The sequence below is a fragment of the Diadema antillarum genome, unplaced genomic scaffold, assembly GCF_040938485.1.
Source record: "Diadema antillarum isolate AM-2024a unplaced genomic scaffold, OU_Dant_1.0 seq00002378_RagTag, whole genome shotgun sequence".
Lineage (NCBI taxonomy): Eukaryota > Metazoa > Echinodermata > Echinoidea > Diadematoida > Diadematidae > Diadema > Diadema antillarum.
The window spans coordinates 98205-124869 of NW_027272992.1; the positions used below are offsets into that span (position 1 = coordinate 98205).

Consider the following 26665-nt stretch of genomic DNA (forward strand, 5'->3'; position numbering starts at 1 on the left):
ATCAAAGAAATACAATAAGTGGAATGTACTAACACACCGCATGTGAATGCAGTTTGCACTAATTAACCTACTGAAGAGTAGTCCCAATTATTCGTGAGCAGGTGTCTATTTATGTAATTTGTATGAACAGTGCTTGCCAGCACATCAACTAGACATTCAACACAGACATACTAAAGCCTTTTGACATGCACTCATCAGAGTAAAATCGCATGAATGAACAGAAAGCCAGAAACAAAACAACATAAAAGAAGCGAAGGAAAGGAAGCCGTCAGAAAGAGTTCGTAAGAACACTTTCATTATTCTAGCATTAATCAACCTAACGGCTGGCAGCAAGGCTAATTTTATTTACCTTGACAGCCAATCACAGCTCGCCATTTCGCCTGTATAGTTTCCTTCGCTTCCTAAATATATTGTTTCATTTCTGGCTTTCTGTTCATTCATGCGATTTTACTCTGATGAGTGCATGTCGAAAAGCTTTAGTATGTCTGTGTTGAATGCTATTTTCTGATTTTGCAGTACCAAGCACTTATTCATCCACTAGATAGTAAGCCTGGTAATATGTATTTAGCAATATTAACAGAAAAGATTGTTACTGCTTTAAATACAAAACAATGAAACAAATGCTTCCCTATGTATAAAATGACAGCTCATTCTTACAACCTGGTCTATGCAGGTTCATTCCTTACTTAAACATGGATTCCATTGTTATGTCAGGCAAGGTTATGCATCATGTCGCTTTGACGAGCAAAGTCCCTATCTAACTGAGAGAAACGAAGGGTATGAAAACACTGGTATAACATGCACTTGACAACTTTTAAAAGACAAGAAGATACAACTGTTCTTTGATTGTGTAAAGATGAAACCTTTCGACAAAAAAAGGTGATATGAAACACCGATATATCAAAGTCTGATTGAAGTAGATATACAGTAGAAAAATCACAAAACACTGAAATGAAAAAAGAAAAGAAAAAGAGTATACCGTCTCCTCTTCTCCTTTGGTCACAACTCTGCTGTGACCACGATGTTCGAAATAGAAAGGAACAAACGATAACAAACTTTCCCCATTTTCTTTCACCAATGTGTACGTAATCACACACCACAACTTAACCTAAAATTCACCTTGTGTGGCTGATTTGTAAAAGTTGATATTATTCGTAATAGTTGTAACACTTAAGAGTCCATTTTTTTTTTTTTTTTACTGGAGACTTTATACATTTGCTGGTGTTGCTGTTGTTGTTTGGGGCATGAGGTCACAGTTCAACATATCACCTTTTACACCAAAGTGTAACTGCGGATTTCTTTTCCCTTGAACAAGCAGGTTAAATGTAATAGCCTGAACTTACAGAAAGAATTTATATCATTTGCACTACAGCTTCCAAGGGAAAACCATATCCACCTAAGTGACATAGTTGTTGTTGTTAAAGTTGCTGTTGTCTTTTTCCATTATTGCTAAATGCCATTTGCAGCGCCACAGAAGGCTTGCAAATACACAATAATTATTCCAATTCTTTGAATAAAAAGGTCTGTTCCAGAAACATAGTTCAAGTGCTTTTCTTTCCAAGAACACTTGGAGCTCTACATCAAGTCATATACCACACAAGTGAACTATCACCTAGCCCAAACCTGTTCCTTTTTGTCACTGCAGCTTAAACCATACATGTGCTTGTCTAGCTATACTGGACTACAATAAAATATATCATTCTACTACCAACAGATAGCATATAAAAGTTCCAGTTTGATGTGGGGTGACGACATGATTATACAATTTATGATAATTAAAAAATTTCCTGTTCACTGGATCTTTCATCCAGATAACAAGTAAATACTGCAATACTTAGAATGATCACCAGATAGCAAAGGCTGTCCGGCTGCCCTTCGCATTGGAATGATGACAATTCCTTGCAAACACCTAATAAAAACCTGTCGAGGGGGAAGGGCTGCTTCTCCCATTCCACGGGCATATTCTTGTCTAAGTCAGCATGTTTGCTTTTCTTCAGCAAAGCCTTGCTCTGCTGGCCATACAGTTCCTGGATACTAGTGTTTGGCGGAAGCCTTGTTGCCACAGTATACACACACACACACACACATCAAAGCACCCTTGACCCTCAATCAAGATAGAGAACCAGATCACAACAGTGGTGTGCCAGACTATCAGGAGATCTTGGTAGGGAAAAAGGGGAATGGGCGCCACTCCCAGCACACTGTGGAGATGTTGAGTGTCTTGGTGTGAGCGTGGCACACCGGCACATGCCAAAGTTTGCTGGTCGGGGATGAGGGCATGCATGCCCGCTGGCATCCTTAGAAGCCGTACTTGGCCTGTGTCTGCTTCCTCGTCATGCGGTTGTCAGCCCACTGGTTCTTCAGCTCCAGTTCCCTCTCCTTGGCCTTGGGGAGAATGTAAACATGAACGACATTACCTGATTATTGGGAATACTCTAATGTACTACATCACTCATGTTAAGCCTGCATGTGCTTCGTAAACAGTCGTGGCGTATTTGATAGTCAGAAATAGAAAATACATGTGATAAAATTTGTTATCTGAGAACTTTTGGTTGGAATGTTGAAACATCTGAACATGATATGAATAAGTACATGATGTAATGATTGTAGCATATAAATGACAGTAACTAAGTGTTAAGTGTTAGGAAATCAAAAAAAATGTGGGAAATTAAACAAAGTCTCTAAGCCAAACTTATATGGTTACGATACAGTATTTTTATCTCCATTTAAGCTGGTACGTGAAGTGGATATATGAATGATTTTACATCGTTGTAGCCTTTAGACCAAAACATGATATCTAAAGGGGTCTCATAGGTTCCGATTAACACGGAACACAAAAAAAAATCATACTGTGCACACCTACACTCTTCAAATAGAAATGTACATACCTGTCGAGCCAGGTAGGTAATTTGATGCTTTCTCTTTTGTTGTGATGTAGGAAGCTGTTCCTTCTTCTACAGATGACCACAAAATATAAACAAGGAAGGAAAGACATTTTATCATAAAATTCCAAATCATAATCTACTCGTACTTGGTAGTAACCATGAGGGAAACATTGCATACATGTAAACTGAGGATGGTGATATCCCGAGTCGAGAGGTGTCATTTTCAGCAAATACTATAGACTTGAACATTGGCCAGATAAAGCTTCATTCTACATTATAGTAACACTATCACTGTTCTAAGGCCCTTGAAGATGTTTCTGAAAATGGGCTATTAAAAACTTTGCCATGAGCTGAATGAACATTGAATCATACAATACAGTGCACTCCCATTATAACGAAATGCTCGGGACCGGCAGTTTTCTTTCGTTATAACGAAATTTCGTTATAACCGAACAAATACAATATATAATGAAAACAAGAAAACCACGTATATATATATCATATTCTGTTTGCTGAATACTCATCATACACTGGAAAGCTATGTGAAATGTGATGGGATAACTGTATCACAATAATAAATGCAAGTTCCCCTCAGAAACTGTGCGTGACACAAAGAGCGAACACACAGTGGTGTGAAGCGTTCACCCATGCAGAGAAGCTATAAATGCTTGTTCCGCTACGAATTTTCGAAAGCAATTCGCATTTCGTTATAACGGAGCACATTTCTTTTGTTTTTCTTTGTCTATGGCGCTCGGAAAAGACTTCGTTAAAACGGAAATTTCGCTATAACCGTGTTCGTTATAAGCGAATCTTTTACCATAGACTTTTATGGTGATTATTTTGGGACCAGAAGATTTACTTCGTTATAACGAAATTTCGTTATAACCGTGTTCGTTATAACAAGAGTGCACTGTACATAGAATGCCTTGTTTATGGTAACAGTTAGAACTCTGTCAACATGCACACTTTTGTAATCTCACACAAACTATGATAATAAGGCAGGTTCAATGCTTCGCTGCAAGAATGTGGACCACCATGACTATAATCATGAATTATGGACGATCTCACCAGTTTTCCTCTGTACTCAGTCTCCTCCGTCATTGACTTGACCATTTGCTGAAGCCCCGATGTCGGTCCAATCTGATCATCGGCGTTGATGTCAATGATTTGAATCGCTTCCCTCCCACGATTGCTCTTGCCAACCATCTTAGCAAACTGCAAATGCAATGGAACATGTAAATGTGAGAGGGGAAGAAAGGGATGGGAGCATCTACTTCAGAGAGGACTAAGTCAGAGTGACAAAACTTTTGATTTTCTTAACTCTTGTTTGCCTTGTAAAATTAAGATTGTTCTTGATTTTTTGTTTTCAGTTCAGTACTACAAGCTTGAGATAACACACACACACAAAAAGAAAACTTCAGCCAAAGCATGATATGCAAGTAATGGAGAGTTGGCTCAAGAAAGAGGGGACCTATGAAGATTATGCACCACATCTGTACAACACTTTTTTTTTAAACTTTACTGTACTACTGTTTAGTAAGTCCTTCAGATTGGAGAACAGAAAAGTAGGTACAAGCATAAAATTTTGCACTACAATGTAGGTTGACAAAATACCTGTGACAAATTAAGTCATACATATTTGTGGGAAAATAGAATTGGGGTACTTCTACAAAAATGGATGTCAGGGGATTCCCATACCAGAATAATTGCAAGTCTTCATCTGGTCATTTATAGAATTTAGGCAAAGATAAAGAATTACGGTATGTCTTCAGTGTTTTCATGTTATCCACCAGCATCAATTTCTCACCCGTGTTGCTGGGCCTCACAATGTTTAACGCAGGTTTGAAAGAAAAGAAAAATCAGTTTCCCTGGAATATCTTTCTCACCAGAAAATCTGCAATCATAGAGCAAAATGAAGCTCTTCTTCAAGCCATGTGCTAAGGAGAAAGAGTGGAGGGGGGGAGGTCCTGTTACCCAGGGCTGCATACTAACCAATTTTTTTCTACTGGTCCGACCTGTCCGACCTGTCTGTCGGACCAGTAGGTACCCAGTTTTTCCCTTTATTACTGGTCCATTCCTGAAAAAGTTACTGGACCGACAGTGATTTTACAACTCCTGAACCGTCAGACCAGTGCCAGTGTGTAGCCAGGGCTCGATACTAACAGTGGCCCGGTGGCCCGGGGCCACCAAAAGTGAAAGTCAGGCCACCAAATTTCAAAGAAGGGCAAATCTGGTGGCCCGCCTCGGGCCACCAAAATTTTTTTGAAAAGTGTCATTTATCTATGTTAAGATGTTGCAACCCATGTGTCTGTCAATGAATATTTATACTTAGTCTTACCATTCAGCATTTAAATTTGTTTAAAGGATGGATGAAAAGGACTGAATGAGTGCCTGAGAGTGAGTGTTGCGAGTTTATTGAGGTTTATTTATGAGTAGATATGTCCAGCTTCCAATTTTTACTATTAAAAAAAAGCAGGAATTTTAACGTTTTTTATTGTTTTTGGGGGGCCACCAGATTTTTCTCTCGGGCCACCAAAAATTTGAAATTGATAATTTTGGTGGCCCCATCGGGCCACCAAATAAAAAAGTTAGTGTGAAGCAATGGTGTAGCGTTGTGTTATCTCAACGGAGCACATCGTTACAAAATGATGAACACACACATACACACATTACAGTTTAGATGGAGTGTTTGTTCAAAGGAGGATGCAGCAGTTAATCCCACTCACCTCTTTGTCTTGAAGGAGCTGCTGCTCCATAGTATCAGAATTTTGCACTTGTGGCACCCCTGCTCCTGATGCTTCACCTTCCAGCCCCTCCTGGAAGGGCTGGTTATAGTAATGCACACCACTTGACCCCTGACCTCCAAGCTGATCATACGATTGATGATACTGCACACCGCTGCTGTCTGCATAGTTGTAGTTTGATGCATCCCAAGAGTGCACAGTGTTGTGACTGTAGTTTCCATGGTAATAGTTCTGTGGGGCGTGGCTGGCTGTGTGAGACTTTGCAGGGTTGAATACAAGAGGTTGGTCCTGTGCTGCGGGTAACGTATGTTCTGATGGGTGTGGCTGGGCAGCCGTTCCCTCTACACTACCACCATCATCAGTTCTGGATACCACACTGTGGGGTTGCAAAACTTGTCCACTTTGTAGGAGACTCCCCTCACCTCCATCGCCTAGGTTTTCATTCAAAGTTTGAGATGGTATTCCCGAACTTGATACTGTTGGAATTTGGGAGACTGGATTAACTGGCTTAACTGGCTTAATTTTGTCATTATCATCCCCGCCCATGGAGAAAAAATTCATCCCTTGTCCCTCATTATCATCATCTTCCTCATCACTGTTGTATCCAGACACTAATGGATTAGCTTCAGTACCTCTCAACTCCTGGCTGGTGCTACCAATGGAAGTGCGTACCTGGGGAGGCTTGAGGCGTGGTGGGGCACTAGCAACTGATGTTGATGCCGGAGGTGGAGGCTTCTTGGTCAGAGTGTGAGGAATCAGGATGCGGTTGGCTTCCTTCCTGCTCGCAGTTTTTGGCTTCGGGAGTAAAGAGAACAGGCCAACTCCCTGCACAACAACAACAACAACAACAACAACGAAAGGGAAAGTAGCAATAAAGTACTTCGAGGTTTCACCAAACAATATGGATCTATGAACAGCTTACCTCAAAACCAAGGTTCATTGACATCACATGCAAACTCATGGTTTCAAGATTGGTTTTCTCATCATACTATTGACTCTCCAGATTATGCATACACTTGTACGATTAATCTATGATTAGTATTTGAATGTACAAACATAAATAGCATTGGAAAGGGTTTTTCAAAAATTCTTTCTAAGCACAAAAAGTACACAATATTTGCTTTGTTATATCAAAACTTGCAATTTCATGTGTTTCCATATTTGCTCTCTTTCCTTTAAAATTTCTCCATGACATTCTTCATTAAATGTTATCAGCATGGGTCTCTTTTTATCAAACCTTAATTAAACAAGCCATAAGAGCTTTACATTTGAACATACCTTAGTTGATTTGGTTTTCTTTTCAACTGGTTCGTCTTCATCTGAGTCGGGCTGCATTGACAAAATCAGAATAAAGAAAGCATGAATGTTGACATAGCAATAAGCTTTTTCATCACAGAAATTGACAATGACTTGTAAACATCACCACTCCACTGAATAACCATTCTGTGATTGATTCATTAGTTTCAGTTCTGACTTTACAGGAAATTGCAGTAAAATATCTGACAGAAAATTATGTTGTGACATCATACTGAATCACTTAACATGTTACATAATTATGCTAACAACAAGATCAGACATTGTTCTAGTGATGTAATGCACTTCACATAGTGTTGTAAAAGATATGCTGTAGTTGTTGAAATGTCATTATAACAGAGGGCTGTATTTCGAAAACGTCATAATTGGAGGTACCATTGTCCTTTGGATGCCTTCTCATCATTCTTTATCACTCTTTAATTCCTGTCCAAATTGCAACTGCACAATTACCATGAGAATGAAATTGAACTAAAACCTACATTTTATATGACACACACAGTTAATACTGCAGAAAGGCTGATTAACGCCAACTGTATCAATCATTCTTAATACATTCTCTCAAATAAGTCACCATAAAGGTGCCAACACGTACATCTGGAAGGGATGGGAGGCTGATTTTCACAGGCTGTTTCCGTTTGGGAGGCGGTAGGTTCAGCAGACCCTTGGAGACACCACTTGAAGTAGCACTACTTCCTCCAGATGATGTTGCTTGCTCAGAAGTTGGAGCAGAATCTGAGCAGGAGAATGATAAGAGAATTGGACAGTATTAAAGTACTGATAAGTGGTCTCTATAGCCTAGGTGGTCATGGGCTAGTCTATCAATATCATACCCCAGAGAGATTTAACGAATCATGCTTTATAATGTGTACAGTTTCAGTGAATAGTCCACTTAAAGATATTGGTAAAAATCATATGTTTACACTCTCGGATGCTGTAAAACAGAAAACTCTACATAACTTTGGCACAACTCTTTCCATTCATTCCGGCAAATTGTCCTACACAGAGTCATGGAGCTGTACATGGAAAGCATTATTTGCAATGGAACCACAGAGTGATAGAATGATCATGGTAATTGGTGCAAGATGCATTTAATGCAATTTGCATTTTCTCTTCTAATGACGTTGTCTTAAGGTTTGCAACAGAGCTTGCTGCACAGATGACATGAACATTATACAGGCAGTTAATCATACTTACTACAGCCATCAAAGGTATGGATAATAGATACATAATAATGTCAGGGTTTAGCATTAATACAAATATATGCCAGTTTTTCTCACAAAGAATTCTATTTCAAAAGCTATTCTACAGTATGAAATTAAGGCAAAACTTAGACATCAAAGGCAGAGTAATCAAGAGAAATGAAATAGAGCCAATGGGCATTTTATTTCGTTTTGGGTTTTTTTTTTCTTCTTCTTCTTCTTCTTTTTTTTTTGGCAATCAGGCAATCAGCAGAGCAGAGTAAAGACCTACTTGTTTTACCAACAGGAGGGGTATTTTTCTTCGGAGGAGGCAAACTGGAAAACAAGGACTTCTTCTCGAAAGCTTCACTGGCATTACTATGAGAGCTTCCAGTTGAACCTCCCAAAGCACCAACATCAGTGGGGTCAGTCTGCAGGACTTCAGGAGATGGGCCAGGTGTAAGCTTTGGCTTGGGTAAACTGGCAAATAAAGATGTCTTTTTCTCAGCTACGGGTGGCGATGGATTGGCACTGGCATTTGGACCAGACGACGTCTTTGATGACATCATGGGGACAGAAGAAGTGTCTTCCTGATCACTCTCCTCACTCTCATCACTGCTTCCCATTCCATAGCTCACAAGGCTGGCCATGTTGTCATCTAGCTCTCCCTGCTCAATTATAAATATTGAAAAGACACTTTCCTTTCGCTTTGGCTAGTCCATCACAGAGTTATTCTTCGATAAGCATGTAATCATTTCATCATGGACTTTCAGAGACTAATGAATTTATGTCATTCCAGCCACAACCCCATTGGGAAGACTTCCTTATGTCTCCCCCCCCCCCCCCCCCCCCCCGAGCTCCCCCCACCCACCCCCATCAATTTTGCCATACCACTCAACAAAACTACCTGACCTTATTCTCTACCCTTGCTGGCTTTTACACACACACGGATGCATGCATTCACAGTCCCACCAACATTTGGAAAGTACTGGGGAGTTGTTCGTTCCAATGGCTACTTCATCTAATTTTACTACAAGTCAAGAGTGATGTTCTTTTAATCTTATCATGACTAATGATTACCATCTTGTAGCAGTTAGCATCTTTACCATGAGCCTGAGGGCAACAACTATAAAACTAGAAGTCTTTAGGATTTAGAATGATAATTACGCCCATGGTAACATTAGATTTTAAATTAAATTTCACTTATGAATTACTTAAAATAAAAATATATACATTTGTTACCGCAACTTTCTCTTATTTAGCTCTGTAACTTTGTTAGGTTCTAGACTAGAGCCCTAGATTAGTCTAGAAGGTGGTTTCTACCTAGCTAACTGTATTACGGTTAGACTAGACAGAGTAAGAGAATCATGTTTCACAATAAATTAGCACGATCATTATTTAGCTTAGGGTTCTAATCTCTATAAATTCTGCTGTAGTCCGTGTAGAGTTAGCCCCGGAGACCGCGCCGCGAGGCGCGGTCCTGGCGGCTTCCCCGCAGTTTCGCTTATGTTAGTTCTGTGCGCTTGTGCAAGTGATTGTGAATTCTGTGAACATCGGTGAGCTGCTTATAAGACATCATTTTGTGCATCACAAGCAATGAAATGCATCAAACAGTCGCCGATGATAGTCATTTAGGTTTCATCGACCCATGTAAGTATTCCTAGTAGTTTCTGTTGAAAAATTAAGGAAATATAGCGCCGCAAAGGCACCCGTTTGTTCAACATGAAGATCTTTTATGGGAGCACGGCGCAGCCGCCACACGCACACACTGCGTGTGGCGGCTGTCGCAGTTAGTGTAGAGTATACTAGAGTCGAGTCTCCTAGATCTAGACCTAAGCTAAATCATAGGCCTTTTGACTCTAGTACTGTAGTAGTCCAGGTCTAACCGCATCGACAACCCCAACACGTACTGGTCACAGCGCCCCGGGATTACTAGTATTATAGTTACTAACTTACAACAGCTCAGCCTCAGGCTCAGCTCAGCTCTGCTCTGCTAGTGCTAGCTGCTCAGCTCAGCGCTCGTATGGAGCATAGCGCATAGCACTGTCTTAGCAGTGCATTTAGCACGGCGAAAACTTCCAACATTTCTTTCAGTAGGTGGTACCACACAAACAACCATCGCTTTTTAAGCTTATTACCCAACCAAAATAAATGGCTATGCAAATGACAGAGAAATCAGCTATGCAGTTATTTTTAACCATCAAATAACGGTGACACATTAACGACATATGGGCTGATAATAAAAAGCTTGGGCCCGTCTCAAACTGCCAAAATCCTCTTACCTTCCCCCTTCAGCGTCAACTCATCTTCTCGTCAAATATTGAAGCAGAAAGAGCAACAACAACACGCGCGCACGGGCGAGCGTGCGTGCGCAACAACCTGAAACCACTGTATAAAGCCCAAATCGCCAAATTGGCTTCTGTTTTTCATTCCGTCTGTCTCTCTGAATCTCTTTCTCATTGTATCGGTAGCACAGTAAAGGTGTGTGGGAAAAAGAGGTGCAAACTTGTGGAATTTTCGGACAATTCTCAATCCCCAAAGATTCAACGGAGGGGGACCGCGGAAGAGAATTGTCGGGGATGGGAGGGGGGGGGGGGAGTATCCCCTTCCCATTCGAGGGAGCTTAATTATTAGTAATATTACTTGCATATTGGAATTGAAATTCAACAATCGATCTGGCGCACACTTTTGGTGGAATATCCGGATGCATTCTGTATGAGAGAACTGTAGTAATTTAAGTCTGTCATCTATGCGGAGAACTCTTGATATTTGTTTTGTTTTGTTTTTCTTTGAATTGAAGTGACAAAGTGATGAACATCACCCCTTTTCTTTTCTTTTCTTTTCTTTTTTTTTTTTTTTTTGGGGGGGGGGTAAAATTTGGACATTGATTTTTAGGCCTAATCTTGAAAGGGAGCCAAGTATGGAATAGTGGGGAACTAACGGGGGAGGGTGTTGGAGGCTGCATCCTATTCCCACGCGCCGAGGTTTTGCATTTTCAGAAACTGAAATACATGTACAATTATACTTCCTGGCGCACGTACTCTTTGGTCGAAATATTTGGACAATTTTGTTTCAAAAAACAAAACAAAATAATAAAAGGTTCTGCTAATTGTAATGATAATGATAATAAGAATAGCAATCATCATCGTCATCATCACCATCATCATCTCTGGAATTATGGGGGAGGGGTCTAAATCATGTGTTAGCCCCCCCACCCCCACCCCACCCCCCCCCCCCCCCAAAAAAAAAAAAATCATAAGAAGGAATGGCAACTTCTCCCCTTGCCCCCAGAACAGACGACCGGGCGTCAAGAGAGCTACCTTCATTCATTTCTTTTTCGAATGCAAATGAAAATATAATACCTTGTAAGATATCGCATCTTACAAGAACATGGGAAATTTTAAATCTTCAAAGTCAAAGTGTAATAGAACTAGACCTATGGGGGATAGGGGAAAGGTTTGATTTGGGAAGATACAGCATTCCAACACAAGAGAAGGTTTGTATTTCCTTAGTTGAAGTGACAGACCTGTTGCGTATGGCGCTTTTCATGAAATATTAGGAAATCTGTCAATCTGCAATGTAATACTAAGTCTATTGCAAAGAATCAAGAGCGCATGAGGGGAGGGTGTTGGAGGGGGTATTCCCTTCCCATGCGAGGGAGATTTAGCATTTTAGAATCGACAGTCAGCAATCTGGTGCATGCTTTGGGTGGAATATTTGAACAGTTTTCTATACAGAAAAGCTAGAAAATTTTCCACATCTCGGGAATTATGAGGGGGGGGGGGGCAAAATCATATATTTGCCCAATTTATGCCGGTGTATAATGAATTGGTTACCTGAAAGATGGACTCTCGGTGCCTGACGGTTTGCATGAGATCATGTGACCTTGTATTGTGACCGTGAATATCCTGACTAAAATAAAAAAATGTTTTAAACAATTAATGAAGGTACATATATTTATGTTTCACTTGTTTCCCAAGTTGAAAGTCATATGCTTTTAGGCATCCGATCGACAAAATATTCAATGTTGAAACTGACCATTTTATTCGTGCAACATCGCAATATCTTATGTTTAAATAGATAATTCTGTTCCATGACTGTATTGTACTGAAATAATAACACTGCACGTCTGATTTTTACATTTTTATTTCATTTTTCATTTTATTAATTTTATTAACGACATTCTCAACAGGTAAATAGAAACACTTAATTTTGACATCCATATAAAATCATTCCAAGTGTGAAGAATATGTTACGCTAAGAAAACATGCACGAAAATTGCACCGAAGTTGCATTGAATAGGGCAGAAACAAAAATTAACGAGAAGTGTCAGATCTTGATTTTTTTTTTGTCATCATTCTACATCCGAATTGAAATGGAGCTATAGACTATTTGATGTCACAATATTAATGATTTGCTCCTGACTTTGAAGAGAATCAATAATTGTTTGAATTGCAGTCTGTGTGCTGTCTTTGTGCTGTTAGTAATCAATCATTTATTCCACGCGATTATAATCACGTCTCATAATTATGTACTTTTATTCAATTTACTTCTTATCTGTTTTAAACATACATTGATCTAGCTTGGTCACAACTGGGCGTCATGATGGCATGACCATTAACTATTACTTTCATTAGAACAACACGATGAATACATCGTTGTTTGAGACGTTTACGACGTAGTTCTGTATCGAAGTTTGTAATGTTTGTCCTATAATGGCAAGTATCAACATGCACAACGCATCCTCTCTTTTCTTCGTCAGTTTTTAAGACTGAACGCCCCGAGTTAGAGTCATCATTAGCAGAAGTAAGCTTTTCATGACATTATTTACGAGATACCATCGCAAAACAAGAAATTGTCATTCTACTTTACTATCGTTCTATCCACTGTTATCCCACTCGCCAGAGTGACGCCTATCACCTTCCCCGTACTCGCACTATTTTTGCAAAGAAGACAATCATATTTACTGGACCCAGATATTGGAATGATCTCCCTCTAGATATCACTTCTTCCTTATCTTTATTCACCTTCAAACGCAAATTAAAACAGTTATTACTTAGTGGATACACACTACCAAGCCTTTAGCAACCTTTTTATGCTCCCAGTCTTTTGTCCTTGTCCGCAGCACCAAGTTATTTAAGTGATTTCATGGTACCGATACATCTTTTGATAATATAGCATTTTTGTTATTCAAACACTGCGAGATTTGTATGCAGTCTGGTTTGTGCGATATCTATGTGGTTCATTAGTTTATTACTCATCTATTTTTTTGTACTGGTGTAATTTTAGTTGGTCAAGACAAACATATCCGTTCTCCGTGTAAAATTATAAGCCTATGAACTCGGGAACCTACAGTTTTACAAGCTTTAAAGCTTTTATGTAGGCCCCATCATATTTCTTATATTTACCAGTGACATTTTCATACGATGTGACCATGTACATTTGTGTCAAGTATATTTTCTTTTTCATTTCTTCTACAATCAAAAGACATGATTGTATATATTTTGTACTCTTGTTTTGTTGTCAATAATTTTGTAATGTCATCATTGAGAAAACGGAAATATGAAATAAATTTGAACTGAATTTGAACTGAACTTAAATGAACACATAATACACGAACAGTTAATGACTGTAGGTCTATTACTTTTAACGATACTTATTACTTGTACTGTATATGGAAACTCAAAACCAACAGTTGAGATGGTTCTATTCTGGATCTGGGCTCCACATTTTACAGTCATTATCAACATGCATAGTACGTGTTCAACGTGTTTAGAATGATATACATGTACGTTTGATTGATGTTTGCAGATGAACTTATCCATAACATCGAATTTTTCATTATCATTTCGACAATAAAAAGTTGTCATCTACCATTATAACCTCAAGTCCCTCGGAGGCTATATAGACTCTATATTACATCTTAAAAGTTATACTTTGTATTCATCATTGCAGAGGATGATTCAGAAAGTCCGTAAAGAGGGGGCGCCTTTACAAAGTTAAAAGAGCCCCATGTTTTTTTCTTTTTATTTCTCTTGCTTTAGAAAAAAAAAGTGGGATGGGGGTACGCCAGGTACGCCCCCTCCTGGTTCCGCCACTGAACTATACGACACCTAAGTTAGTTCAGCCCGGCGTCTGACCTTTATAAATTCATCGTAGAATCATGTTATTCAAATTTTGTTGAGTTTGGCCGACTGTGTTGTACATTGAATCATAAAGGAAAAGGAAATTCGTTCGTTATTTTATTGTGAATATTGAAGTCAACGCCGGACTGGTGATTCTTCAGGGAACTCCTGAGACGGCACCTACTGATCACAGTGGATCATGACTTTGATTATGCCACTTCCTCCTTGCTTGGCAGTCTCGAAGGCTTTCATCGCCTCGCTCAGCTTGAAATGGTGGGTGATGATCGGCTTGGCATTCACTTTACCGCTGGCCAGCATGTCCAGAGCAGTCGGAAAACTACAAACACGCAAAAATAACAAGTTCCATGATATTATGATTGTTTATTTGCAAAATTAACGTTCTGTCGACATTATATGGAAAGTATATACACATCAAAAGGGCGCTTCTTGTTGTATGATGCCTGAATGATGACAAAATATCACGGCAATTAGTCACAAGCGGCTAAACATTACAGAGGGGAACACTTCCTAATAACGGTTAACAGGAGCCGGTATATGATGATGGTTATCAAAGATGAAAAAAAAGAACACATCTCGTGAAATCCACTGATCTACTGCGAGAAATAATTATCATAATTTTAACCAAATCCGTTGCGAAATGTCCGTGCTTTTAAAAAGAAGAACCGGCACTGCCATTGAAGTCAGAACACAAAATAACATAGTCCTTGATTGGCAAAATAATACGTCTAATAATAATATTTGATAACATTGCAAGGTTCGGCTACGTGTACCAGTATGCGGATTGGTGGAAGAGAAGAAAATTGTCACTCTAACGTAAAACTAATCCACAACATTGGAGGCGAAAAACTTTTCACATACCAGTTTGCATAAGCGTTAGTTCCGCGAATGTCCAGCTCTTTCATCAACGCCGGAAAAATGGGAAGGTTCATGTGGTACGCTCCTAATCCAACCACGGCCAGAACTCCTCCTATCTGAGAAGCCTGTAGAGAACCACACAGACAGAATCTCTTTTTGCTTTGCTGTTTTCTTTTCACATTGCACTAGATTTCACTTAAGAGTGAAAATTATATTGAGGATATGGTTCCACCAATGAATAAAACACGATGGTTTACTGGTATATTCACTGCGGCAAAAAAGAGACGTCAGTATCAATTTAGCAAGCTTCGAATGTAATTGGGAAATTGTTTCAGATTGCATCCTCCTACGTATAATATAGTCAAACAGTTTTTGAAATTACCTAACATTCAGCTTGGAATTTGACCTACATGCGATAGCTTGACCCTCGACCTCTAAGTTAATTTCAATATCTTGTTCCTCAACCTCGGCGAAAACAATGCGTCATTCTTGACAATACCTCGACAAGTTGTAATGAAAAATTGCAACAACAACAACAAAAAACGTGAAACAAAATCGTTTTCGTTGGTTGCTGGGTTTAGACAGAATATAGAGATTTTTTAAAAAGGAGAGATTTAGTGCTCTTCCTATATGGTGTATTATTAATAAACAAATTCTGTTTGGGCACTGTTACTTATGGTAATTTCTAACGGGGGTGAGGGTTCAAATATGCCTAACAATAAATAATTCATTTACTGACACAGCGTCGCAGCTGGCTCATTGCACAACCTACTGAAAATGTTTTTGATCTTCTTTGGAAGCCTCCCATATATGGCCGCCGTAAGTTACAGTGCTCTGAAATTGGATTCATCTACTAGTATACGAGTACTTACATGAATTGCTGTCTGAACAGCAGCGGGCGCCCCAGTACACTCCAATGTGATGTTGGGCTTATCACCAAGGGCAGTGTGGATGCGCTTGACCATCTCTTGGACATCCTTAGTGTCCACAAGAATGGCATGGTCAGCACCCAGTTGAACGGCTAAGTCTAAGCGATACTGTTCTAGATCTGTAGATTATCAAAAGTATTTGAGCTGTAAGGATGCAAACCCTCATTTTGTAAAGTATGCAATACCACGAGCTTCCAATGGATAAACATGATTAATTAGACTATTGTATATACAGGGCATGTAATATCTGTGCCTCCATTTTAGTTGAAAGTAGTTTTTCAGTTTGTAAACTTGTCATCCTGAATATGTTGATTCGTGATCACTACGAAAATCAAAGTTAGTCAAACTGTTGGGTTATTTTTAGCCACCTCAAAAAAAAACCCCAGTAAACATAACATTGAAATACATGTATAGGAGGAAAATTAAAGGAATTTCTGCTGTTGCTGAAGCAAATATTGGTATTCCGTGTATGCGATTGGTGATGAAATGTGGCATCTAAAATAGTGATGCACTGGTCCAGCCACCAGTTTTACAGAATTGAATGGTATTTGGAGGAAGAAAAAAATGTTAATGACTTTATAAAAATACAAACCAAAATTTGCATGTATTTTTCATTCCGACAAAAACTCAATAAAATATATTTTTCTTCATATATCTATATTTTTCGCACAATTTATTAGATCATTGCGTCAGCAAAATTTAGGATAAAGTCAATATGATATAGATAAAAACCGGAGAAAGAACCTTATTGGTATACAAACCTGTGATAACAACAGACGCTGCCCCCATAACCCTAGCAATCGAGAGACACAAGAGCCCAATCGGCCCTACAAAACGAAGAAATAGCAATAAAAGAAAGAAAAATCCATAAAATGGATGTAGTTGCTTCATGCTCTCCAGTAAGATACCAATAAACGCAATCAAATTGTCAGAACGCTGCCTTTTTTGGCAAAAAAAAAATTGTAATTGCTCCTGCAGTACCTGTGTCATCAAATCGATAAAGACATGCATCGTCACATGTTAAATCCAAAATTAGGAATGAGTTTCTATACCAGTCATGTCTGATCATTATCGCCAGCATATTATCACTGATAGTAATACTATTCCAGTAATATTGTTGTACTGATTCATTTTCATTGCTGAAAAACACGAGAACACGCGTTCAAAGTACTATGTTGTGGACCAACACTTTCCTATGACAGTGTAACTCTCTTGGAACTTTAAATAACTTTAAATAACTTGCCTTTGTCATTTGATTTGTATAAATTGTGTATAATCTAATTTCATTGTAACACTACAAGCTCTTAGCTGCAACAACAATTACTTATACTTTTGCCTCTATTACTACTCTACGTTAACTGTTGAGAAACATTTTTAAAAAGGCATCAGTTTAAAAGGAGCATTTAGAATACCTGCGCCACAGACGAGTACCTTCGACCCTGCAAAGACGCTGGCCCTTCGGCAAGCATGGAGAGCGACAGCCAATGGTTCGAGTAGGGCGCCTTCTTCCAGACTCACGTTGTCAGGCAGTCTGCAAACAGTGTATACAGTAGTGTGTATTTAGGCCTACACCGCAGATTTTCACGTACTATTATATTCATAGTTTATACTCTAAGATTTAGACAGAAGTGCTGACCTTTTCCGTTACACCACTACCTATACAAAAGGATATCTTGTAGGGCCTATGGTAAAGCTGTCAAATAAGATCAATGGAATACAGTTACATGGAGAGTGTCGAGCTTATATTGTATAATATTTCATTTTTATTCCAAAAAAGAAAAGATATGCAAGTGCAGAAGCTGCGGCATTGCCACTGAATTCCTGGCATCTGACATAGCAAGACTCCAAAGGTGGCAGGAATGGTGGACGTATACTGGATTTCAGTCACTCCGGAAGAAAAACATGGAACCTCCTTCGGTCGTCACCTTGGTTCAGTCCCACCCAGTTAAAATTACCGGTCCACGTGCGATCACTAGGAAAATAGCAAGCAACAATTGGGGTTCAAAAGCCAGTAGGCCTACTCTTCATCCTACAACACTAGCCACACCTACTTGACTACAGAGTATAGGTGCTAACATCTGCCACACGAAACGAGTTGATATACGGTCCTGAACTCGGCAATGCGATGTCGAGTAGTCTCACGACACTCTTAAGTCCACCTCTCTTCACTGGTTGCCCGTACTTGGCACACATCACTTCCCCTCAGAACGCGGAAGAGAAAGGATGGTAACTGGGATGACCAGTGCCATCAATTAATGCAGACCATGACCTTCAAAATCCACGATAACCTGAACAACCTGCCATCAAAGCGCCTTAAAGGGATTGTATAGTTTTTGTGGGGACCTAATTTCAGGTTTCTAACATTTTTGGGTGAGATAATGAGAAACCTCTTATGAAATATGAAAGAGCATGTAATTCCTTGAGGAATTCAAAGTTTATTTGATGAAAATTGATTTTGAAATGGCCGAGATATCCAAAACAGAGCGATTCTAATAAAGTGTGGGACCCACATTTTATTACGATCGCTTTGTTTTACTTTGTTTTTGGATGTTTCAGTCATTCTAAACCCGATTTTTATCAAATAAACTTTGAATTCCTCTTAAAATGGCATGCTCTGTACTATTTCATAAGTGTTTTCTTGGTATCTCGCAAAAAATAAAAAGCCCAATTCTCATCTCCACCAATACTGTACCATCCCTTTAAATCCTGCAATCCAGTCTGAATGTCCTTCCGTCACTGGAAAACTTTGACTCCATGTGAAACGTAATGGGGCAGACGCTGATCTGGTGCTGTCTGCGATACATTGTACCTGTCATGTTAAGTTCAACACCAACACTTACCCGAGAGCGATTAAAACCACAGACAGGGCTTCAACCTCCCTTGGAAACAGTGGCCCACCCTGAACCGCATCCGCATCCTCCATACAACGGGACAGACCGCCGTCTACATGAATGGGGCCTTTTTAAACAGCCCGGCGTAATATGTGACTGCGGCCATCATGACAAAACTCTGTGTCACATCATGGATGACTGCTACCTGCGGTAGTTCCCAGGAGGGCTTGCAGAACTTGCCAAAAAAAGTGATGCTTCCCTGAACTCGAGGCAATAATCCTCCCTCCCACCCCATGGTAGGCCTACTGCATCATACGGAATAATAATAAGAAAAAGTTGCGGCACGTTATAGTTATAATTCTTAATGTGATATGATATAATGGTCACTGCTCTGTGATATCCATTTAATTTTGATATGGCGGTGATAATCTTGGTTTTCTTCAAAACACTTTTCTATTGTTTAGAACGCCTCATATAGTATTATGATCAAGTTCGTAATCACACACTATTGAGTTGCACAACACTAGTGTTGTGGCAGCGTATAGCCCCTATCATTTTAAAACAATGATATCTTCAAAAACTAAGGGCATTATACCGGTAATGCTTTATGTTAAGGGTATATTCTCCCTGCGTTGCCTTGCCTTAGTTCTGAAAGGAGTATGATGAACTGCTCTTTTATAATGCTGTATAACCTAAATATAAGAATACAATGTATATATGTTGAATTCTCTTCATACTTCTTCCATATCGTTCAAAGGCTACAACAACAACACAAACTGCTGTAGCTTTCTTATCCGCCAAAGCGTGCCGACAACAACCTTTTTTTTTCATAACTTAACAGAATCGTCAGATTTTCTTCTAGCCTCATTGATGTGCTCTACTAATATTTCTGCATTCACTAAATCCACACATACATATTTGCTTTAAATCAACCTTTAAGTATTGGAGGGAACTTAATTGAAATAGAGAAGTCGGAATGAACTCGTACTTGAAGCAGAAGTCGGCTGGATGGCACATGTATCTCGTCAACCCACCATCAGCAGTCATCCCGGATAAGAGCCAATGTGGACAGACATTGTAGCGACCACGCTTACAGATGTCGCACCTCAGGCACGGGATACCAGGTTCGACGGCAACCCTGTCACCTGTTTATGTCATGGAAAAAAATGAGGGAATTCATGGTAAACATATCTATGAATGTCTGTGTCACTATCGGAGAAAAGAAATCCCATTTTCCTTTCAAGATAACTTGAATAAAAGAGTACTAAGCCGACCGATGTGTGCGTTTTCATCAGGGTTGGCTATTCTTAAAACAAATTATACGTGTTTTTTTTTCTCTGTATGACATGCATGATAAAACTTTAAAACTTCAACTTGACGTTTTCTATACACTGTCAAGACATTAACGGGCATAGCGCATTAGGATTGCCTCAAAATATACCACTCTGACTCAGGTAGCAGAAGCGTATAGAAATCAATAAACGACATAAACTGCTTAAAGATATTAGGCATAAAAAGTCATGAAAGTCCTAGTATTCCTATATCATTTTGATAACGGTCCCCTTTCCATCCCCTCTCCATGCTGTGACTTGTGTCAAAATTATTCGTGGCATCATGGCACTTACCCACTTTTAAGGATGTCACCTTTGACCCGACTGCCGTCACAGTGCCGCTAGACTCGTGGCCCAGGATCGTTGGTGATTTGATCGTGACGTCGCCAACGCTGCCCTCTGACCAGAAATGAATATCTGTCCCACAGATTCCGACTGCTCCCATCTTGAGTTGGACCTCTGAGAAAAAGCCAACATATAGTTTTCACACCACATGGAGGTCTCAAACCTGTAATTACAATGGACTCGCCCTGGCCCCTTCACATTAATACCGTACCGTTCATTAGCAAATAATAACTAGGTCATTATAATTTGAGTGAGTAAAAAATAAACACAATCTAAAGCGTAAGTCAGAAGCAAATAGAATATCGGACAGTCAGTCAGAAACCAATATTAAACCAAGGTTTAAGAAGATGGGTTTCCCTTCCCTGTGAAAATACAAAAATCTCATTTCGACACACATTTCAAACAAAAACATTGGTTCTTGAATATATACGTATTTTGAAGGGAAGTGATTTAGTTTATTACGCATGCGCAGCAGTAATAGTCCAGTATGTTTTAAAAGGTTTTATGTGACACTTAGGTAAATTTGGAAAAAAAAATCATTGGTGCCTTACCATTCTCTTGTGGCTCACAGATGGGCACATCTTCCTGCCAAATAGACGAAAAATCAAATTTCGAAACTCAAAACGAATCATGCAGCCAAAATAATTATTCACGTATTCTGCTCTATGCACAGGATTGCATCGTTCACATACGAATTACATTTTTCTGTATCAAGGTAGCTGTTCCGTACGTGCAATAATTCTACACTAATTGAGTGAATGCAGTAATATTATTAGAACACATCAATGAAAGTTTGAGGAAAATCAGACCATCCATTGAAAAGTTATGAATTTTTAAAAATTTCTGCTCAGTCACTGCTGGACGAGAAGACGACTACAGGTTATGGTGTCACATGAGGTGTACAACGATATAAAGAAAATTCAACATAATTTCCCTCTTCTCGCATAACAAAAGAACATTCCCCTTGCCCTTTGAGAGGGCAGGGGGAATAATATTACCCTTAATATACGTCAGTGACAAGTCGAGGAAATTTGCACTTTTTTCCAAAAAAAAAAGGTGAAAATCTCTTTATATTTTCTTTATATCTTCCTACGCATATGACATCATACACTGTAGTAGTCTTTTCATCCAGGAGTGACTGCGCAAATATAGCTTTGGAACGGATTGTCCGATTTCCCCCAAACTTTCATTTATGTGTTTTATTGATATTGCTGCATTCATTCAATCCACATGTTTATGAAGGTGAACTTGTCCTTTAACACTAACAATACATCATACAGAAATCACTATGTCATATTTACCTTATCATGTCTGAAGTACGAAGTTCAATGATTCTTGCTTGTAGGTCACATTCCCGGATAGTCCTACATCATGAGTGTAATTCTAATCACTTGCGTAGCCTTCCCTTTAGTCACTGATGTAGTTTTGTGAGTACATTATTGTGTATTAAACACTTAAATCAGGCTCACATTAGACGTTCCCACTCTTATATTATTACTAATGAATAACTCGGTGCCAGTAGACTAGTAATGACATAAGAGTGGGAACCTCATTATGTACATATTACATAATTAATGTGGGGACATGTTATAATCATGATGATAGCGGGTAACATTGAAGGGTAACCGGTATAGATGTATACGAAGGCGAGAGGGGGCATTCTGGAAAAAAAAAATCTTGTACAAGAATGAACTCACCAGAAGGGGTTGAAACCAACACAGAACCGTCTGTTGTAAATCGAATCTTATCTTCTACTGTACTATGGTGCACATTGTTAGCCTGTCGAATTCCACTATGCCAGACCAATTATATTGTTGTGTGGTGATGGAACACACTAGATTGACAGTGGATTACTAAACACCTCCTTCATCAACTGTCATTCCTCTGTACAGTAAGTCAAGTACTGGCTACAAGTATAGTATGTTTTTTTTATATATATTACATGCATAATCAGCTATAATGATCTATCGTTACAGATATCTTTTAGATATTAAATGCATTATTTGCATATTGTTTATCGAGTGATCTGCGTCTTGCAAACTCAGCTTTTCAGTTTATCACTCTTTTTCATCGATGCTCACTTGTGTGGTCCTTGCAAAGTATGCACCCAGCGTTTCTTTGATTACACGTTCATTCGTATACATCCTGTATTATACTTTAAAAGTTTGACTTGCACTACTTATAAGAGTCTTAAACAATAGATAATTTGCAAAATTTATGCCTCGTACTATCTGTATTCTTTTTTTTTCATGGAAATAAAGTGCAACTGACTAGAATCTAACTGAGTAGAAATTGGACTGTGCATCAAATCAATAATGAATTATATACAGCACATAAATATAATAGGCCTATAAAGACCTCTTTCTAACCCAGGAACAATTGGCGATTTCTTCCAAAAATGTCGGTCGTTCATAATCAAAACTCGATGCTGGAAAACATACAGTCTTTCAAGCAACAGAAAAATCCTAAAATGCACTTTTCTATTTTGATGCATCTGTCAAGTATGATGAAATTCAAATTCTGATTATGGCGAAAGACAATGACTTCACGGTTACAAATGACATTTGATCATATCACTATCACCTTAATGGAGCACTCAGAGTTAACATGGATCTCTCTTTTTTTTCTCTCTCTCTCTCTCTTGAACAGTAATACTCAGGCTGCACCCTTGTGTTATATGTTTCCTTCTGCACTACGTTTGTTTCAAAAGTTTTATTGAAAAAGCTACAGTTATATTGTCGTAAAACTCCAATATCTGGGTCTGTGTCATAATGCTCTTTTCGTTGAGAGAAACCAAAGACAAAATTATAGGAAGATACCTTATCAGTAGCTATTAGAAACATAATCTGTAATGCAGATTATCTTGCTCTTTACTGCCGTGCAACTGTCTGAATGGACAAGCAGACCAGGGCAGCATTGTTATGAGATCAAGAATAAATGTACTAGATAGATAGATAGATAGATAGATAGATAGATAGATAGATAGACAGATAGATAGATAGATAGATAGTTAGATAGATAGATCTTGGTTTATTTCATCAAAAGGAAAATACATACCAGCCCAATGGCTGAATTGCGTGTTCTTGATGTAAATATACAAACGAAACAAAACAATACGATACAATAATCATTCACATTAAACAGTCTATCCAAAATATTGAGCCCAATTGCACATAAATAATTACAGTGCAAGCAATTGATTTAGAGTATCAAAAGACACAAATATAGACCTGCGGTTGTTTGTATATGCACGAGTATATTATTATACATAACACTGTATATCATATATTATGTATTATATACTATATATTATATCTTATATGTTATATGTTATGTATTATATATCATATATAAATAACATACATGTGTCCCATTGACAATAATAATGTTTTGATAAAGTATGATAAAAATGATAAAAATAATATGATAAAAATATCGGCACGTATCAAGAAAGCCATACCCTGCTTGCTTGTCAGCATATCATACCTCGTATACGATGCGTGATTAATGTTAAGTTGCCACTCACCAAAACTATTTCATTTTTTGCGTGTAGGACAACTGATAAGTTTCCGCCTGGTGAGGGAGTACATGTCATGTTCCCGGGTTAGGCTTCAAAATGGCGTCGGATGGAAAGACGTGACAGACGCTCTGCGGTATTACGACAATGAATGGCTTCTTCTTTGGACGCTAAATTTTCCCCAAGGAGTTTGACCTGCTAAAGGAGTTGGAAGTGCTAACGTAGATGACATACACGGATGAAATACCTGGCTTGGCAATGAAATGACGAGCCAGAAAGGACACGGATCAGCTTTCTGCAGGTAAATGCAGATCAAGTGGAATTTGTACATGAGGCAATGAGCATGAACAGAGACTACGAACATGCTACACTTGATACGTGGACCCTGGATTTTAGTCCAGGCTAGGCTCCATAGAAAGTGCACCTAACCTTGTTTTTTGATAATACAATGTTTTTTGATGGTTTCTTGTCAATTCGAGGGTGCTGATTCCAAATCCGATTGATGCCACTCGCGTAACCTTGAGCATTTTCGGCAAAATGCAAAAATCAAAAATGGCTGCCAGATATGCTAATTCGGCCGTGAGAAACACAATAATGTGCATTATATGACCAATTATTCCATCAAAGTTTTTAAAATTTTTGTTCCTTGTGTCATTCTACTTGCACATGCAAGAAATTTTTCATTTGAAAAGGTACATTTAGCATTTCAAGCTTATTTTCAATTCAAAATGGCCGCCACTCCTATACCCATGTACTATATGAATGGCAAAAAATATGCATAGAAATAGAAGACAAATTTTCAGTCACATACCTACGCTTTTATCAAGTTTTGCATGTGCAGTGCAAATCTGATGAGTGCCAATAGCAAGACAAGCAAACAAACAAGCAAACAACCAGAAAATGTATTGTTTTTAGGCTTATTATATTCTTTTTAATACAAAACTTCAAAATGGATGCCACTCATATACCCCTGCACAAAATGAATGGCAAAGTGTACATGGAAGTAAACAAATTTTCTTTTCTTTTTTGTCACTCAGGTACACTGTTTATCAATTTGTGTGCTGATTATAAATCAGAAGGTTGTTAGTAACAAAAGCTGTTTCATTTTTGATGCAAACATCCGAATTTGCTACGTACCTCAATCTGAATTTGTCCCTAGGAATTTGGAAAAATCCACCAAAGCTTGAGTTGACGCCAACATCAAGATTGTTTATCAGGAATTATTAGATATGAACATTTGATACTTACTTTCCTTGAGATGTTTAACATCATAATATTCACTCTCATTTGCTGAATTAAACTGCTGAATCCTAGATGATAACACAAATGAAATTTCCAATTACCTGTCCTGTTCTACATCATCTAAAAGCGATATTATACAAATATTCAGTCCCCTCATCCGAGAAAGAATACGAGGCAGAGGAAAGTGGAAAAAAGGGACCACCCCACTTTCTGTCGTCAAATCTCTGAAATGAAAGCAATGCCCAAAAGTTTTTCATGTTAACCCAAGTGAATTATATATGGTAGATGAATTTTACCACCGTTTTTTTTCGGAGTGAATGTGTTTGCGTATATGATGTCAAGGGAGACTCTGAGATCTGTACAGTGCTGCCTCATTCTGAAAGCAGTGTTATAACAACTTCACACTGCTTGTCTTTAATCTTCAGCACTTGCAGATTCAGGATTGCTCTAGGTAACCAGACCAGCTGTGTTAGGACTCTGAATGATGGCCTCCTTGATGGTGGCTGTAAACTAACTCCACTAGAGCTCTTTTTGAAATATACATGGTGACATAACATTCACTTCACGTAGGAAGTTTGCAGATGATCTCGCCTTTACGTCTCATAGAAAGTCCTTGGATGATATCAGCCGAGTACTGACCCATCTCAAGACAATAGAGGAGTACTTCACCTTCTGCTGGAGACTTTGCCCCAACCTTTATAAGATTATCATCAGACCCATGCCTTCCATCTTAATAACCATCTTGCCAACGCTATGTTCAAGGTAACTGTAGCCCTCTGTGGCAAGCCTTCCAAGCATAGGCTAAAGAAGTCTACCCTCCTTTACTGGCACTCGATCTCTCTCCCTCACGCTGGATGGAAAGGATGGCAAGTGTCACCAGTGCCGTCAACGCAAACCCTGACCTTCTAAACACGATAGCATGGGGACATTTCATGAAGCGTTTTGCCAGACAAATTTGTCTGACAAATTTGCTCTCAGCCAATTAGATGCAAGGATTTTAGTAGCTTATAACAGCTGTCAAAAAGAAAAGATCTGACAAAGCGCTTCATGGAATGCCCCCTTGAACAACCTGCCATCAATGCGTCTGAAATCCCACAAGCCTAGATTTCCCTCCCGTAACTTGAAAGCTTTGACCAAAAAACAGGTTGGTGCAGATGCTGGTCTCATGTCATCTCTGATACCACCCAAGTTACCTACAACTGTCTCTGGCCTGGCAACAAAGCCATGATAGGGCTTCAACAGGTGGTGATCAAGCAAGTCTTCATGTTTTCATTCTGTTTCTATGGCAAATAATCGCCCTCTGACCCCTGAGGAAGTGCTGAACATCACCAGAGCCCCGTTGCTAGAA

At 38.9% G+C, this 26665-nt stretch overlaps 2 protein-coding genes across 2 annotated transcripts; both read right to left on the reverse strand.

Moving 5' to 3' along the window:
- Nucleotides 1–491: 491 nt before the first annotated feature.
- On the reverse strand, nt 492–10447 carry LOC139714680 (proline-rich protein PRCC-like). Its single transcript, XM_071626356.1, has 8 exons — nt 10404–10447; nt 8414–8789; nt 7536–7675; nt 6908–6958; nt 5612–6454; nt 3954–4100; nt 2889–2954; nt 492–2385 (listed from the first exon to the last, which is right to left on the reverse strand). The coding sequence occupies exons 2-8, from the start codon at nt 8769–8771 to the stop codon at nt 2299–2301; spliced, it is 1692 nt and encodes a 563-aa protein (XP_071482457.1). The 5' UTR covers nt 8772–8789; nt 10404–10447; the 3' UTR covers nt 492–2298.
- A 3869-nt stretch (nt 10448–14316) lies between these two features.
- On the reverse strand, nt 14317–24386 carry LOC139714674 (sorbitol dehydrogenase-like). The gene is made up of 9 exons (XM_071626350.1): nt 24085–24386; nt 21110–21143; nt 20508–20672; nt 19871–20027; nt 17464–17582; nt 16813–16878; nt 15995–16170; nt 15126–15247; nt 14317–14583 (listed from the first exon to the last, which is right to left on the reverse strand). Exons 1-9 carry the CDS (start codon nt 24151–24153, stop codon nt 14427–14429), a joined length of 1065 nt encoding a protein of 354 aa, XP_071482451.1. The 5' UTR covers nt 24154–24386; the 3' UTR covers nt 14317–14426.
- Nucleotides 24387–26665: the final 2279 nt, after the last annotated feature.